At 42.9% G+C, this 13,241-nt stretch overlaps 1 protein-coding gene across 1 annotated transcript in view; it reads left to right on the top strand.

Moving 5' to 3' along the window:
• LOC111952558 (inositol 1,4,5-trisphosphate-gated calcium channel ITPR2) overlaps positions 1-13,241 on the top strand; it is a 160,347-nt gene that overhangs the window by 56,770 nt on the left and 90,336 nt on the right. The window contains exons 33-37 of the mRNA XM_023971370.3: positions 1,511-1,639; positions 1,843-1,963; positions 2,342-2,523; positions 5,068-5,210; positions 5,519-5,627. Coding sequence (XP_023827138.1) covers positions 1,511-1,639; positions 1,843-1,963; positions 2,342-2,523; positions 5,068-5,210; positions 5,519-5,627 — 684 coding nt within the window. The remainder of the gene's footprint in view (positions 1-1,510; positions 1,640-1,842; positions 1,964-2,341; positions 2,524-5,067; positions 5,211-5,518; positions 5,628-13,241) is intronic.

Raw genomic sequence — 13,241 nt, 5'->3', positions numbered from 1 at the left:
TGCCGAACCTAGTTGACAAACCCTGCTTTAAGTGGGCCACAAAAAATATTAAATACTTAGGATGCTTAATAAGTGACGACAAATAACTTTATACCATTACTCAACAACATGAAAGCAGATCTAATTAAATGGAACAATCTCCCCATAAGCCTTACAGGTAGAATTACCCCACCGAAGGACTTCTTTAAAAAAGTGTCCTCGGCCATAAGACAAATAAAACTCCTAAAGYAAAGTTTTAATCTGAGGGTGGTTTTAAACTTCCAGATTTGGAATTGTATCAACTCGCCACCCAAGGCTTTTACTTGTGATATATAGTTAAATGCAGTAAAGAGGAACAATGGGTACATAATGAAGAGGTGCAATCTTTTCACGTGTCTGTTTTCAAAGGATGGAGCAAAGAACATTAACAACTTCATAATTAAGAACATTAGAACAAYATGGAAGAAAATTAAACGGATTCTTCAAGAGCCAATCTCACTCCATAAAAACACACCCCTATGGAACAATCCTTTGATAGCTTTTCAGAATTCACAGATAAATTGACCCACAAACTAAAGGCATAGAAACCGTAAATGAAGTGGAGGAAATAAAATCATTTCCGTGACCGAATTAAAAAGCACTGAMCAATGTAGATATTTTCAAATATAAAAGTTTTATATCACAAAATGTTGACCTGAAAGCTTTTGGACATCAGAGCGATGTTGAGGGAATCGCATTTGAGTCGGAAAAAGATAGTCAGTCATATGATAGGTAAGATGTATACAAAACCTTGCAGAGAGCCTATCCAACTGACAAACTATTGGAACCAAGACTTAAAAATAACTGATATTRGCAAAAGATGGAGGGAGTGTTGGAACATAATGAACTAAATTACAAATAACGAAAATGTACGCTTAATCCTGTATAAACTAATGTATAGATTTKATTATACAAGAGACAAATTTCACACATTCTACAGCACAATGGCAGAGTCATGTCTTAAGTGTAAAACTAACAATGACTCAAAAATTCATGCCTTCTTGGAGTACTATAAATTCCAAAAGTTATGGGCAGCGTTAGCTGTCTGTCAGAAGTTTTACAATGCAAGTTTACTTTTAATCCGTCTATCTGAATATTTCGAGACATTGAATGTGCGGTAGGCTAGCTAAGAGAATGGAAGAATCAAATGCTTTATTTAAATATGGGGAAAAATCTGTCTACAGACAAAAACAACATAATACAATTTTAAGTCATATGGGGCAGAGTCTTACAAGCAGTAGAAACAGCATTGGTTGTGGATACTGTAGGAACATGTCTTGTCTGAGCAAGTGTCATGTCGTGAATGTTTGTGGATATGTAGAGTATGTATGTAAATGTTAAGTTGTCTATTGTTTTTGTCTATGTATGTTTTTGTTTGTCATATAAAATATTACAACTAAAAAATGAGAGATACACCAGGTCAGTCTCTTCCCCCCTCACTCCTGAGTGACAGACACACTTCACATCCCCCTCTCCTCCTCTATGGTTTTAGGTGTGCAACAGCACCACGGACCGTAACCATGCCAACGTTCCCCTGGAGAGGTACGTGACGGAGACGGTCATGGCCATCGTCAAGGGCTTCTTTAGCTCCCAGTTCCCTGTCAACAACTCCAACCTGCAGGTATTCCTGGGAGAGAGGTTAACCTTGTACATGGGCATTTACATACCTTCCTCAGGCCATTCGTGTTTCAATTCAGTCAGTTCAGGCACTTGAGGCAAATGCTTATCCATCTGCTAGGTGCTGGCACAACATTTGAGTGCTATTGAAGTGTTTGTTTATGGAGTGTTTTAGTGACTGTTTATCCTCTCTCTCTCCTATGTCAGACCCACCAGCCCATCTTCATCCAGCTGCTCCAGTCCTCCTTCAGGATCTATAACTGCACCTGGATCAGCTCAGCCCAGAAGAACAACATTGAGGGCTGCATCAAAACACTGGCTGACGTGGGTGAGTCTCACAGCCCAATGATTGCACTTTGACAGGCCTTGACTAAGGTTTGTAGACTGGAAACGTCTTTGATTTCTATAATGACATGGAGACATTGCAAGTATTTAAATCTCACCCAATAAGCACCGTGAACATGTTAGTCTGCCGCCACTGTGTATGCAGACAATACAGAAAGTAGGCCAATGCCTTTCTCTGTTGGTTGATTGGGTGTCATGTCAGCTTGTGTGAATGTGTGTGTCTGGGAGAGATATGGGCCCATCTTCAGAAAGCGATTCAGAGTATTCGATATGGTCTACAAGGCTAACAAGATATCAGCCTTCCTACTTTGAGGCTCCTTCAGTTCCTAGTTATAAGGTCTCCGCCCTGTCTCCTCTCCAGCCAAGGCGCGTGCCATAGCCATCCCGGTGGATCTGGACAGCCAGGTGAACACTCTGTCTCTGAAGGCCCACACCTACAGAGTGGAGCGTGCCGTCAAGGACTGGAGGACCTCAGCACGCACCCGGCTCCGCAAGGAGATTCTGGGAGTGCCTGACTACAAGAGCATCATCGAGAAGCTGCAGGTGATCTCACACACATACACACAAATATGCACTCGCACAAATATACATGAATACGCCACTGGCGGTTCTTGCCGTTCAAGATTATGGCGGGCGGTTTTGTATATTTATGACAATGGCCTAATTTCTATTACAGCATATTGGATGACRGTAATTCATATTCCATTCACCCAGTTCAATGTAACATCCATAGGTTTAGGCTACTACAGCATACTCGAATTTGCCCTATATGATACCCATCATGAGGTTGCTACAACCTAGCTTAAAAATGAAAGTTTATAACGTAGGTGCACAGGTCGAGAGACAAATTGGAGTAATCAAGGTTACAGAGACAGTGAAATATTCAAAACCGCCTTGCACACTCTTGCCATGTGTACAATCACGCAGTACAGTATACAGCAAAAATTGTAGCAGTTACACCGGCAGGTCTGGTGCCCATACATTTCTAAAATGAAAGCTTACCTTGACTTGGAAGAGTTGCAGTGTTGGTTAGCCTTAGCCAGCAAGCTAACATACAGTGCCTTTGAAAAGTATTCAGACCCCTTGACTTTTTCCACATTTTGTTATGTTACAGCCTTATTAAAAAAAAATCCTCAGCAATCTACACACAATTCCCCATAATGACAAAGCGAAAACAGGTTTATAGACATTTTTGCTAATTTATTCATAATAAAAACAGATACCTGTTTACATAAGTATTCAGACCCTTTGCTATGAGACTCGAAATTGAGCTTAGGTGCATCCTGTTTCCATTGATCATCCTTGAGATGTTTCTACAACTGAATTGGTGTCCACCTGTGGTAAATTCAATTGACTGGACATGATTTGGAAAGGCACACACCTGTCAATATAAGGTCCCACAGTTGAYAGTGCATGTCAGAGCAAAATCCAAGCCATGAAGTCGAAGGAATTGTCCGTAGAGCTCCGAGACAGGATTGTGTCGAGGCACAGATCTGGAAGGGTACCAAAAAATGACTGCAGCATTGAAGGTCACCAAGAACACAGTGGCCTCCATCATTCTTAAATGGAAGAAGTTTGGAACCACCGAGACTCTTCCTAGAGCTGGCCGCCCKGCCAMACTGAGMAATCGRGKGAGAWGGGCCTTGGTCAGGGAGGTGACCAAGAACCCGACGGTTATTCTGACAGACCTCCAAAGTTCCTCTGTGGAGATGGGAGAACCTTCCCGATGGTCAACCATCTCTGCAGCACTACAACAATCAGGCCTTTATGGTAGAGTGGCCAGACAGAAGCCACTCCTCAGTAAAAGGCACACGACAGGCCGCTTGGAGTTTGCCAAAAGGCACCAAAAGACTGACTATGAGAAACAAGATTCTCTGGTCTGATGAAACCAAGATTGAACTCTTTGGCCTGAATGACAAGTGTCACTTCTGGAGGAAACCTGGTACCATCCCTACGGTGAAGCATGTGGTGGCAGCATCATGCTGTGGGGATGTTTTCAGCGGCAGGAACTGGGAGACTAGTCAGGATCGAGGTAAAGATGAACAGAGCAAAGTACAGAGTGATCCTTGATGAATACCTGATCCAGAGCGCTCAGGACCTCAGACTTATTTAAATGTAATATTTCAGTTCTTTATTTTTCATAAATTAGCAGCAATTTCTAAAACCCTGTTTGGGGTATTGTGTGGTGTATAGATTAAAAAAATACATTTTAGAATAAGGCTGTAATCTAACAATGTGGAAAAAGTCAAAGGGTCTGAATACTTTCCGAAGGCACTGTAAATAGTATTCCTCTGTTTGAGTCAGGTTGTTGAGTAGGCAAATTAACTGAATTAGCAAAGTAAGTAGAAGGTAAAAACATACAAAATATAGCTAGCTCTCTCTCTGCTGCTTCTCCTTAATTTTTGAAGAAAATATGTTTGTTCAAAATCAAAACTGTTCAACTACTGTCTTTCTCTCTTTAAGTCAACTACTCACCAGACTTTAAGCACTGCAGTGCTAGCTAGCTGTAGCCTATGCTTTCATTTCTAGATTCATTCTCTGATCCTTTGATTGGATGGACAATATGTTACTTCCTACTGCAAGAGCTCTGATAGGTTGGAGGACATCCTCTAGAAGTTGTCATAATTACTGTGTAGTCTATGGAAGGGGGGCGGGGGGAGCCATGAGCCTCCTAGGTTTTGTATTGAAGTCAATGTACCCAGAGGAGCACGGAAGCTAGCTGTCCTCCAGCTACACCATGGTGCTACTCTAGATGGTGCTGTTGAGGCTTCTTGTAGACCTTCATTGCAAAACAGTGTGTTTTAATCAGATATTTGGTGACATGTAAATATATTTAGCATGGTTTTATCTAAAAAGGATAACTTATGTTTAAATATTTCACTGCGTAGGATTATTATCCTCCCCTTCCTCTGAGTAGCCTCCACTGGAACACACACACACACACACACACCACACCACACACACACACCACACCACACACACACACACACACACACACACACAACACACACACCACACACACACACACACACACACACACACACACTGTACTGCAGAGGTATTGTATCCATTGTGTCATGTGTCCAGGGTGTGGTGGCGTGTCTAGAGGAGCAGTTCAGTCCTATGGTGCAGGCTGAGTTCTCTGTGTTGGTGGATGTACTACACAGCCCTGAGCTGTTGTTCCCAGAGGCTGCCAGACTGCGCTGTGAGAGCGGGGCCTTCATGTCCAAGTGAGTGTGGCAGAGGTACAGATGCAGTCACGAACACTGATCAGACACATCATCACAAACACGATCTATGGGCTGCATTCATTGAGCATTTACACCAGTGCCAAGTTTGCATTTGCCGTCCATTGTTCTTCTTCGTGTTTTACTTTCGACTTCTGACTTTTCCAAAATGTTTCCCAAAAAAAGGGTCTTGTTTATTATTTTCTGTCCTCACGATCTTCCAGTCATAGGTCACACGTCTGTTGGTGTGCTTAGATGACTTAAAGCCATGGTACTGATGTTCCGTTTGTACTCATCCCTTTGTCATTCAGACTGATCAAACACACCAAGAAGCTGATGGACAAGGAGGAAAAGCTGTGCATTAAGATCCTGCAGACACTCCGAGAGATGCTGGACAAGAAGGAGGCCTTTGATGAGCCTGTGAGTACTGAACCGGACATGATGTCAAGGGTGTGTTACGTACAGGGTGTTTAGGGATGTCCAAGACAACAAGAGGAGGGTATATTACTGGAAACTTTCTCAGTTAATCAGTAAACTTAACTGAACTTTGGTAACTTTCACATTTTTGGGGGGAATTTTATAATATCACATCTAGGGGCCTTTTTGGGTATTTCAGATTGTCACAGGTGTCTGTAATTATTTATGTTCCCTCCCCCTTCTTTGGGGTACTGAGCAAATGTTAGGTCTTGTGAGTGGAAACTTGAACATTGTGAGATTTTTTTGCAACTTCCGACGCGCGTTTACAGTGAACACTGAGGCTGTACCCTTACATAGGCTATTGTGGCTTTTGGAGCATAATGTAGGCCTACCAACGAAACCAATGTAGCAAATAGTTTTATCTAAAAAGGATAACCTATTTTTAAATTTTTCACTGCATAGGATTATTATCCTCCCCTTCCTATGAGGAGCCTCCACTGGAATACACACACACACACACACACACACACACACACACACAGTACTGCAGAGTTATTGTATACATTGTGTCATGTGTGGTGGCGTGTCTAGAGAGCAAATCCCATAATATTTTCACATGGAAATAGCCTTTAATTTCTGTGAAATAGCCTACTGTAGCCTATATGTGTTGTTCAATGCAGGCCTAAAAAAAAAATTACATTATGAAGGACTTGACATTAAAACATTTGTTTTACTTGTATTGTGTTTTGATGCGAGAAACTACTTTAGATAATAAAATGTTATTATTATTACCATACAGATAATTAGACAATGTAGGCTACGCTTCTGGCTATAGGTTTGAATATGAAAATAAGACAGTCTCAGAATACCACACTGCCCCTTTAATTAAGACATAAGCTTTTTACCTGACTGGCTTTTCAAAGATAGTTTGACATATGTGCTCTTGTCGGAGGCAGTAACTTCTCATTGCTGACTTATACTTATCTATGAYTGGGCTAGTAAGTCGCTAACTAGCAAAGAATATCAACACATATGCAGACGTGAGGCTCTGCACTCTGATCTGCTGCCAAGTGGCGCAGCGGTTTAAGGCACTGCATCGCAGTGCAAGAGGCGTCACTACAGACCCGGGTTCGATCACAACCGGCCATGATCGGGAGTCCCATAGTGCGGCGCACAATTGGTCCAGCGTCATCTGGGTTAGGGGAGGGTTTGGCTGGGGGGGCTTTACGAGTAGGCCGTCATTGTAAATAAGATTTTGTTCATAACTGACTTGCCTAGTTAAATAAAGGTAAAAACAATCTGAACTGATCTGAAAAGCTCATTCACTTGCAGTTGATTGGAAGTCTGCTCGTGGGCTACCCGCCAATAGAATTCAACTCTGTTGCGCTCAATCTTGCAAAGTTAGGTTTGTTTTGGTTTGTTGCATTGAAATGGGGCTGATATCATGTTGATTTGATCACAGAAAAAACATTGATCCATATAGTGCAAACTAATGGGGCGAACTCTGTGAAGTTCAGTCTCTTGCGTCTCTGCGCAGCCTGGCATTTCTTCTGTGCAGCAGTCCTGGAAGAAGTGAGCGGACATGCACAAAATCTAGACCGAACATTGCTTATCACATGTACAATATATAAAATAATMAAAAAATKTAACATTTAATATACAATGTTTTATGACAAAGCTATAACCATTATACTAAATACAGTATAAACCATCAACTTAGTGAATAACATTGGTGTTTTAATGAGTTTTAACATGAAATATCCTTTTTTATTTTTTATTACACAAATAAATATGTAAACAAAAACAAGTAAAAACTGGTGGCAGTTGTGAAAAAGTAAATAGTTGAGTTGGAAGAGGTGCAGAGTTAATTGAAAATAATGACTGTTGATTWGATGCTTTTCTCATTAGTTCATTAGTTTCTCCTGAACCATATGATCTATCCACTAGAAACTCCTGGACAATATGGTCACAGATATAGAAAATGAATACTATAGTGCCTTAAGAAAGTATTCATACCCCTTGAATTATTCCACATTTTACAGCTTGAATTCAACATGGATTAAATTGATATCCCATAATGACATTGAAAACATGTTTTTAGAAATTGTTGCAAATTTATTGAAAATTAAATACAGAGAACTATCTAGATTACATAGCTATTCACACCCCTGAGTCAATACATGTTAGAATCACCTTTGACAGCAATTACAGCAGTCTTTCTGGGTAAGTCTTAAGAGCTTTGCACACCTGGATTGTACAAAAGTGGCCCATTTATTCTTTTCAACATTCTTCATGCTCTGTCAAATTGGTTATTGATCATCGCAAGACAACTATTTTCAGGTCTTGCCATAGATTTTCAAGCAGATTTAAGTCAAAACTGTAACTCGGCCACTCGGGAACATTCACTGTCTTCTTGGTAAGCAACTCCAGTGTAGATTTGGCCTTGTGTTTTAGGATATTGTCCCGCTGAAAGGTGAATTCATCTCCCAGTGTGTGGTCGAACGCAAACTGAACTAGATTTTCCTCTAGGATTTTGCATGTGCCTAGCTCCATTCTGTTTCTGTCTTATCCTCTAAAACCTCCCATTTCTTAACGATTACAAGCATACCCATAACATGATGCAGCCACCACTATGCTTGAAAATATGGAGAGTTGTACTCAGTAATATATTTTGGGGGATTTGCCCCAAACAAAACACTTTGTATTCAAGACAAAAAGGGAATTGCCTTGCCACATTACTTTAGTGCTTTGTTACAAACAGGACGCATGTTTTGGAAAATGTAAATTTTGTTCAGGCTTCCGTTTCACTCTGTCAATTAGGTTGAGTAACTACAATGTTGCTGATCCATCCTCAKTTTTCTCCTATCACAGCCGTGAAACTATGTAACTGTTTTAAAGTGACCATTGGCCTCATGGTGAAATCCCTGTACTGTACATATAAGTAGGGTATGGTGACTAGGCRAAGGGATAGATAATGAATAGTATCAGCAGCGTATGTGATGAATCAGAAGAGTTGGTGCAAAAGGGGGTATATGCAGATAGTCTGGGTAGCTATTTGGTTAGCTATTTGGTTAACTATTTAGCAGTCTTGTGGTAGAAGCTGTTCACTGTCCTGTTGGTTCCAGACTTGGTGCATTGGTACCACTTGCTGTGCTGTAGCAGAGAGAACAGTCTATGACTTGGGGGTCTGGAGTCTTTGACAATTATTTTGGCCTTCCTTCGACAACGCCTGGTATAGAGGTCCTGGATGGCAGGGATCTCACCCCCAGTGTACTGGGCTGTACACACTACCCTCTGTAACCAATACCAACGTCCTGGATACAAAATACTGTATACTGAGACTTTCATGAATGGATGTTTTGTCACAGACTTAGGTGTACAGTAACGGCTTTGGGTTGGTGGTTTATCTTTGGGTGTTTGCTGTCACACCCTGGCCTTAGTTATCTTTGTTTTCACTTAGTATTTTTTAGGTCAGGTGTGACATGGGTTAGTATGTTGTTTTTGTATGTTAGTGTGGTTTGTATGGTTGAGGCGGGTTTCATAGAGTAGATGGGTTGTGTTCAGTGTAGGTGTTTAGAATTGTCTATGGTTGAGTGTAGTTTGTTTTAGGAAAGTCTATGGTTGCCTGATTTGGTTCTCAATCAGAGCAGCTGGTTATTGTTGTCTCTGATTGGGAGCCATATTTAGGTACCATAGGCTTTAGGTGTTTGTGGGTAATTGTCTATGTTGAAACGTTTGTAGCTGTGTGTGTGCACTACGTTTATAGCTTCAGCGGTCGTGTTGTTGTTTTTTTTGGTTAGTTTGTTAAAGTGTTTCGTGTCGTGTTTCATTCATCTTCATTAATAAAGAGAAGATGTATAATATACGCTGCCCTTGGTCTGTCTCTCCAAACGATCGTGACAGTTCTGTCGTTAGCGTTTTAGAAGGATTAACCACTTCCCAGTGTAGCAGCAATGTGAATACCCCGTTTTGTATCAACCACACTATTTGGCTGCAGTTACAGGTGAAAGCAAATGAAGATAAAGATTGGTTGGTTCATATGGCACTTCATGATGGACCGGGTGGGCTGCACTCAGATCAGTTGTGCCACAGGTGCTGTAGGCTCTGTCTTGTGTTCGCGTCTCTCTCTCTGTGTCTCGCGCGCTCTCTCTCTGTGTGTCGCGCTCTCTCTCTGTGTCTCGCGCTCTCTCTCTGTGTCTCGCGCTCTCTCTTGTGTCTGCGCTCTTCTTTCTGTGTCTCGCGCTCTCTCTCTGTGTTCGCGCTCTCTCTCTGTGTCTCGCGCTCTCTCTCTGTGTCTCGCGCTCTCTTTCTGTGTCTCGCGCTCTCTCTCTGTGTCTCGCGCTCTCTCTCTGTGTCTCGCGCTCTCTCTGTGTCTCGCGCGCTCTCTCTGGTGTTCGCTCTCTCTGTGTCTCGCGCCTTCTCTGTGTCCTCGGTCTTTGGTCCCTGAGCTCAGACTCCTCATCATCAGTAGTCTGTGGGCCTCTACATGCTTTTATATAAGGCAGGGTGGCACTTGAGGACAAGCTCACACTGAGGGAGAAAGGGTTGGATAGATGGAGGGGGGCAAACGCTGAACAAACAAATCAATACTGCAGTGAGCGTGGGTGCACATCTCCCCTCCTCTCTCTTCTCTCCTTTCTCTCTCTCTCTCCTTTATCTCATCTCTCTCTCCACATGGGCTGTGAATTGGGGAGGAGGAGGGGAAGTGAGGGTGGGAAAGAGTGGAGGAGGCAGCGGGGAGTGATATGAGGGAGGGTTGTTGGAAAACTAGACAAAGTTCCAGGGTTGGTGATCAACTCTGGAGGGTAAAGTGAAGCATGTGTGCTGGCAGGTCTTAGTAGAGGAGGATAGGGAGATGAGACGTTGAAGAGTTACAGACAGTAAAGTAGCGCTGCTTGATATGCCTTTTGAAATAGCACTAGTATGGAGATCATGTCCTGTTGCTAAATGTCAATCAGTACCATACTCAAATAGGTTGTACTCTGATATGATAGAATTCACAGGGTAAATGATGCAGTCAACAGCACTGACATTTACATATTGTGCCAAAACATGTTGGCATGTTTTAAAAAAGCCTAAATGATATGTGCGTGTGTCCTTTCACATGTTCCGTGAGTGTTTGAGTGTGTATTTGTCATTCTTTGTGTGGTGTGTGTGTGTGTGTGTGTGTGTGTGTGTGTGTGTGTGTGTGTGTGTGTGTGTGTGTGTGTGTGTGTGTGTGTGTGTGTGTGTGTGTGTGTGTGTGTGTCATATCCCTGTTGCCCTGAGCGTGGAGCTGCTGTCTCACTCCACAGAAGTGAGCGAGGAAATGGAGAGCGAGAAAAAGAGAAAAGACAGCAGAGGTTGGTGGCTCCCCTGGGGACAGTGAGTGGAGGAGGAGAGAGAGAGGAGGGAACGAGCAGGCGAGGAGAGAGAGAAGGAGGGGGAGGGAGCATGTGAGGAGCCATGTGAGCCGAGGGGGAAAAGCGGGCCGCGGTGCAGAGTGAGGATTGGAGGAGAGCGGCGTCTGCTCAGTCCATGAGGAGACGGGGCAGGGGGTACACTTACGTAACCGCCTGCAGTGTCTGAGCCAGCGTCACGCGGACCGTCACGTTCCCTCTCTCTTTCTCTCTCGAACAAGTGTGAGCCTCTCCTCCCTTGCTTTGTCTTCTCTTTCTTCACAATGCCTGTCTGCCTCAATTATTTTTTCTCTCCCTCTACTCTCTCTCTCTACTCTCTCTCTCTCTCTCTCTCTCTCTCTCCTCTCTCTCTCTCTCTCTCTCTCTTCTTCCCTCTTCTCTCTCTTTCTCTCTCTCAATCTTTGTCCCGCTCTCTCTCTGGGTCTCTCTCTCTCTCTCTCTCTGGGTCTCTCTCTCTGGGTCGTGGCAGGGGCAGACAGTGAACTGACTGAGGGATCTGCAGTAGGCTAAGGAGGATTGCTGTTGCTTGGCATATTGGAGTGTAATGTAATGTGTTTGGGTTAGGAATAGGAGGACAGTGTTCATGTTTAGAGCCTGATCCCTGTGAGTTAGGCACTGCATGGGGCAGGGATGAGTTGGGGACTAGTTCTGTGCACAGGGATGAGTAGTAGCGACGATAATGCTATTGAATTATAGAATGTAATTTAGAAAATATTTAGAGCCAGTCAATCAATTTAGTTGAAAATGTGTTAAAATGTTTTGTAGTCAGGTGAAACTGACAATTGGGATTTAGAATATTGCTGAAAATATTGTTCACAAAATGTGTACTGCAGTGCAGGAACTATATGATAGTACCGGTGTCTTACTCTTTAGATACCATTTTAACGATATCACAGTATCTAATCTGGGGAAGAAGTCATAACCAGGGAAAACACCGGTCTGCTGTGCAATCTGGCCATTGGAATAACGTGAGACTACGGTTTTTTAGGTATGACAACCAGGACATTATCTCACGTTCCCCCGTGTGTCTGTGTGCATGCACGTGTGTTCATGTGTGTCCTGTGTGTGTCAACATGGCTCCTGTGTTTGTTGACAAAGGAAAATAAACGCTTCTTATGTAATTCCTTCCAACTCTCTCTTTCCTCCTCTCTCACACTCCTCCTTTCCCTCCTTCTGCTCCCTCTCCGTCACTCTTGGCAAGTTTCACACCAGCCGCCCTAGGCAAAGCAGCTTTACAGATTACCAGCCTCTCTCACCGCTAAGCTAGTCACACGCACACACACCCACACACACCACACGTACGCTGCCCCACGCTGGCTCAGCTCATCCTGTGGGGTTTTCCCAGTGTGAGAGAGTGGAATATGGCTTAGCTACATCCCTGCACTCATCCTCTCATCCTGTCATTCACATGCAGCCAACCAGGCCAGCGTGAGCTCAGCTCACTGATACCAGACAGGCCTTAACCCCTTACTGCCCCTAGTCTGTATCCAGACAATGTGTAAAATACACTTTAAAACTTGAAAGTAGTCCTGCTGTCTCAAGTGTTCCATCATGAAACCTGCAGCCTAACATGAACGACATACTTATACCCACGCTACATCTTTTTAATTGAAGTTTCTAGAGGCGATGGACCGAGATGTTTATTTCAAGGGGGATCAGAGATGAGTGTTTGGGCTTTTGTGTCGGTTTGTTTTGTGTACTTGTGTGTTTAGGCTGCGGTCCTATTCCGCCTACTCTTCCTCTTCAATGCTTTATCAGTCATGTGACTGAAGGTGTGTGGTCTCCATTGTGATGGACTAGCACGTGTTTACCTGTTTCCCCCGTTACTCAGCGGGCCTTATATGTACCCTCAGAGTAGGGGTGCTGATCTACAGTCAGATCAGGTTCATGTATTCTTATTTGTTAACCCTTTACACTTGTGGGAATTGGCTTACAGAGCCTTCAGAAACTATTCACATCCCTTGACATTTTGTTGTGTTAAAGCCTGAATTTCAAATTGATTCAATTTAGTGTTTTTGTCACTGGCCTACACAAAAATCCCCATCATGTCAGTGGATTTGTTTATTTGTATAATTATGAATTAAAATGTAAAAGCTGAGATGTCTTGAGTCATTAAGTATTCAACTCCTTTTGTTATGGCAAGCTTAAATAAGTTACATAATACTCTGTGTTTAACATCTCTGTATCCCACACATACAATTATCTGTAAGGTCCCTCA

This window comes from Salvelinus sp. IW2-2015, linkage group LG26 (genome assembly GCF_002910315.2).
Source record: "Salvelinus sp. IW2-2015 linkage group LG26, ASM291031v2, whole genome shotgun sequence".
NCBI classification, from domain to species: domain Eukaryota; kingdom Metazoa; phylum Chordata; class Actinopteri; order Salmoniformes; family Salmonidae; genus Salvelinus; species Salvelinus sp. IW2-2015.
Note: the sequence above shows the minus strand (reverse complement) of the source record. Positions and strands in the feature narration are given on the sequence as shown.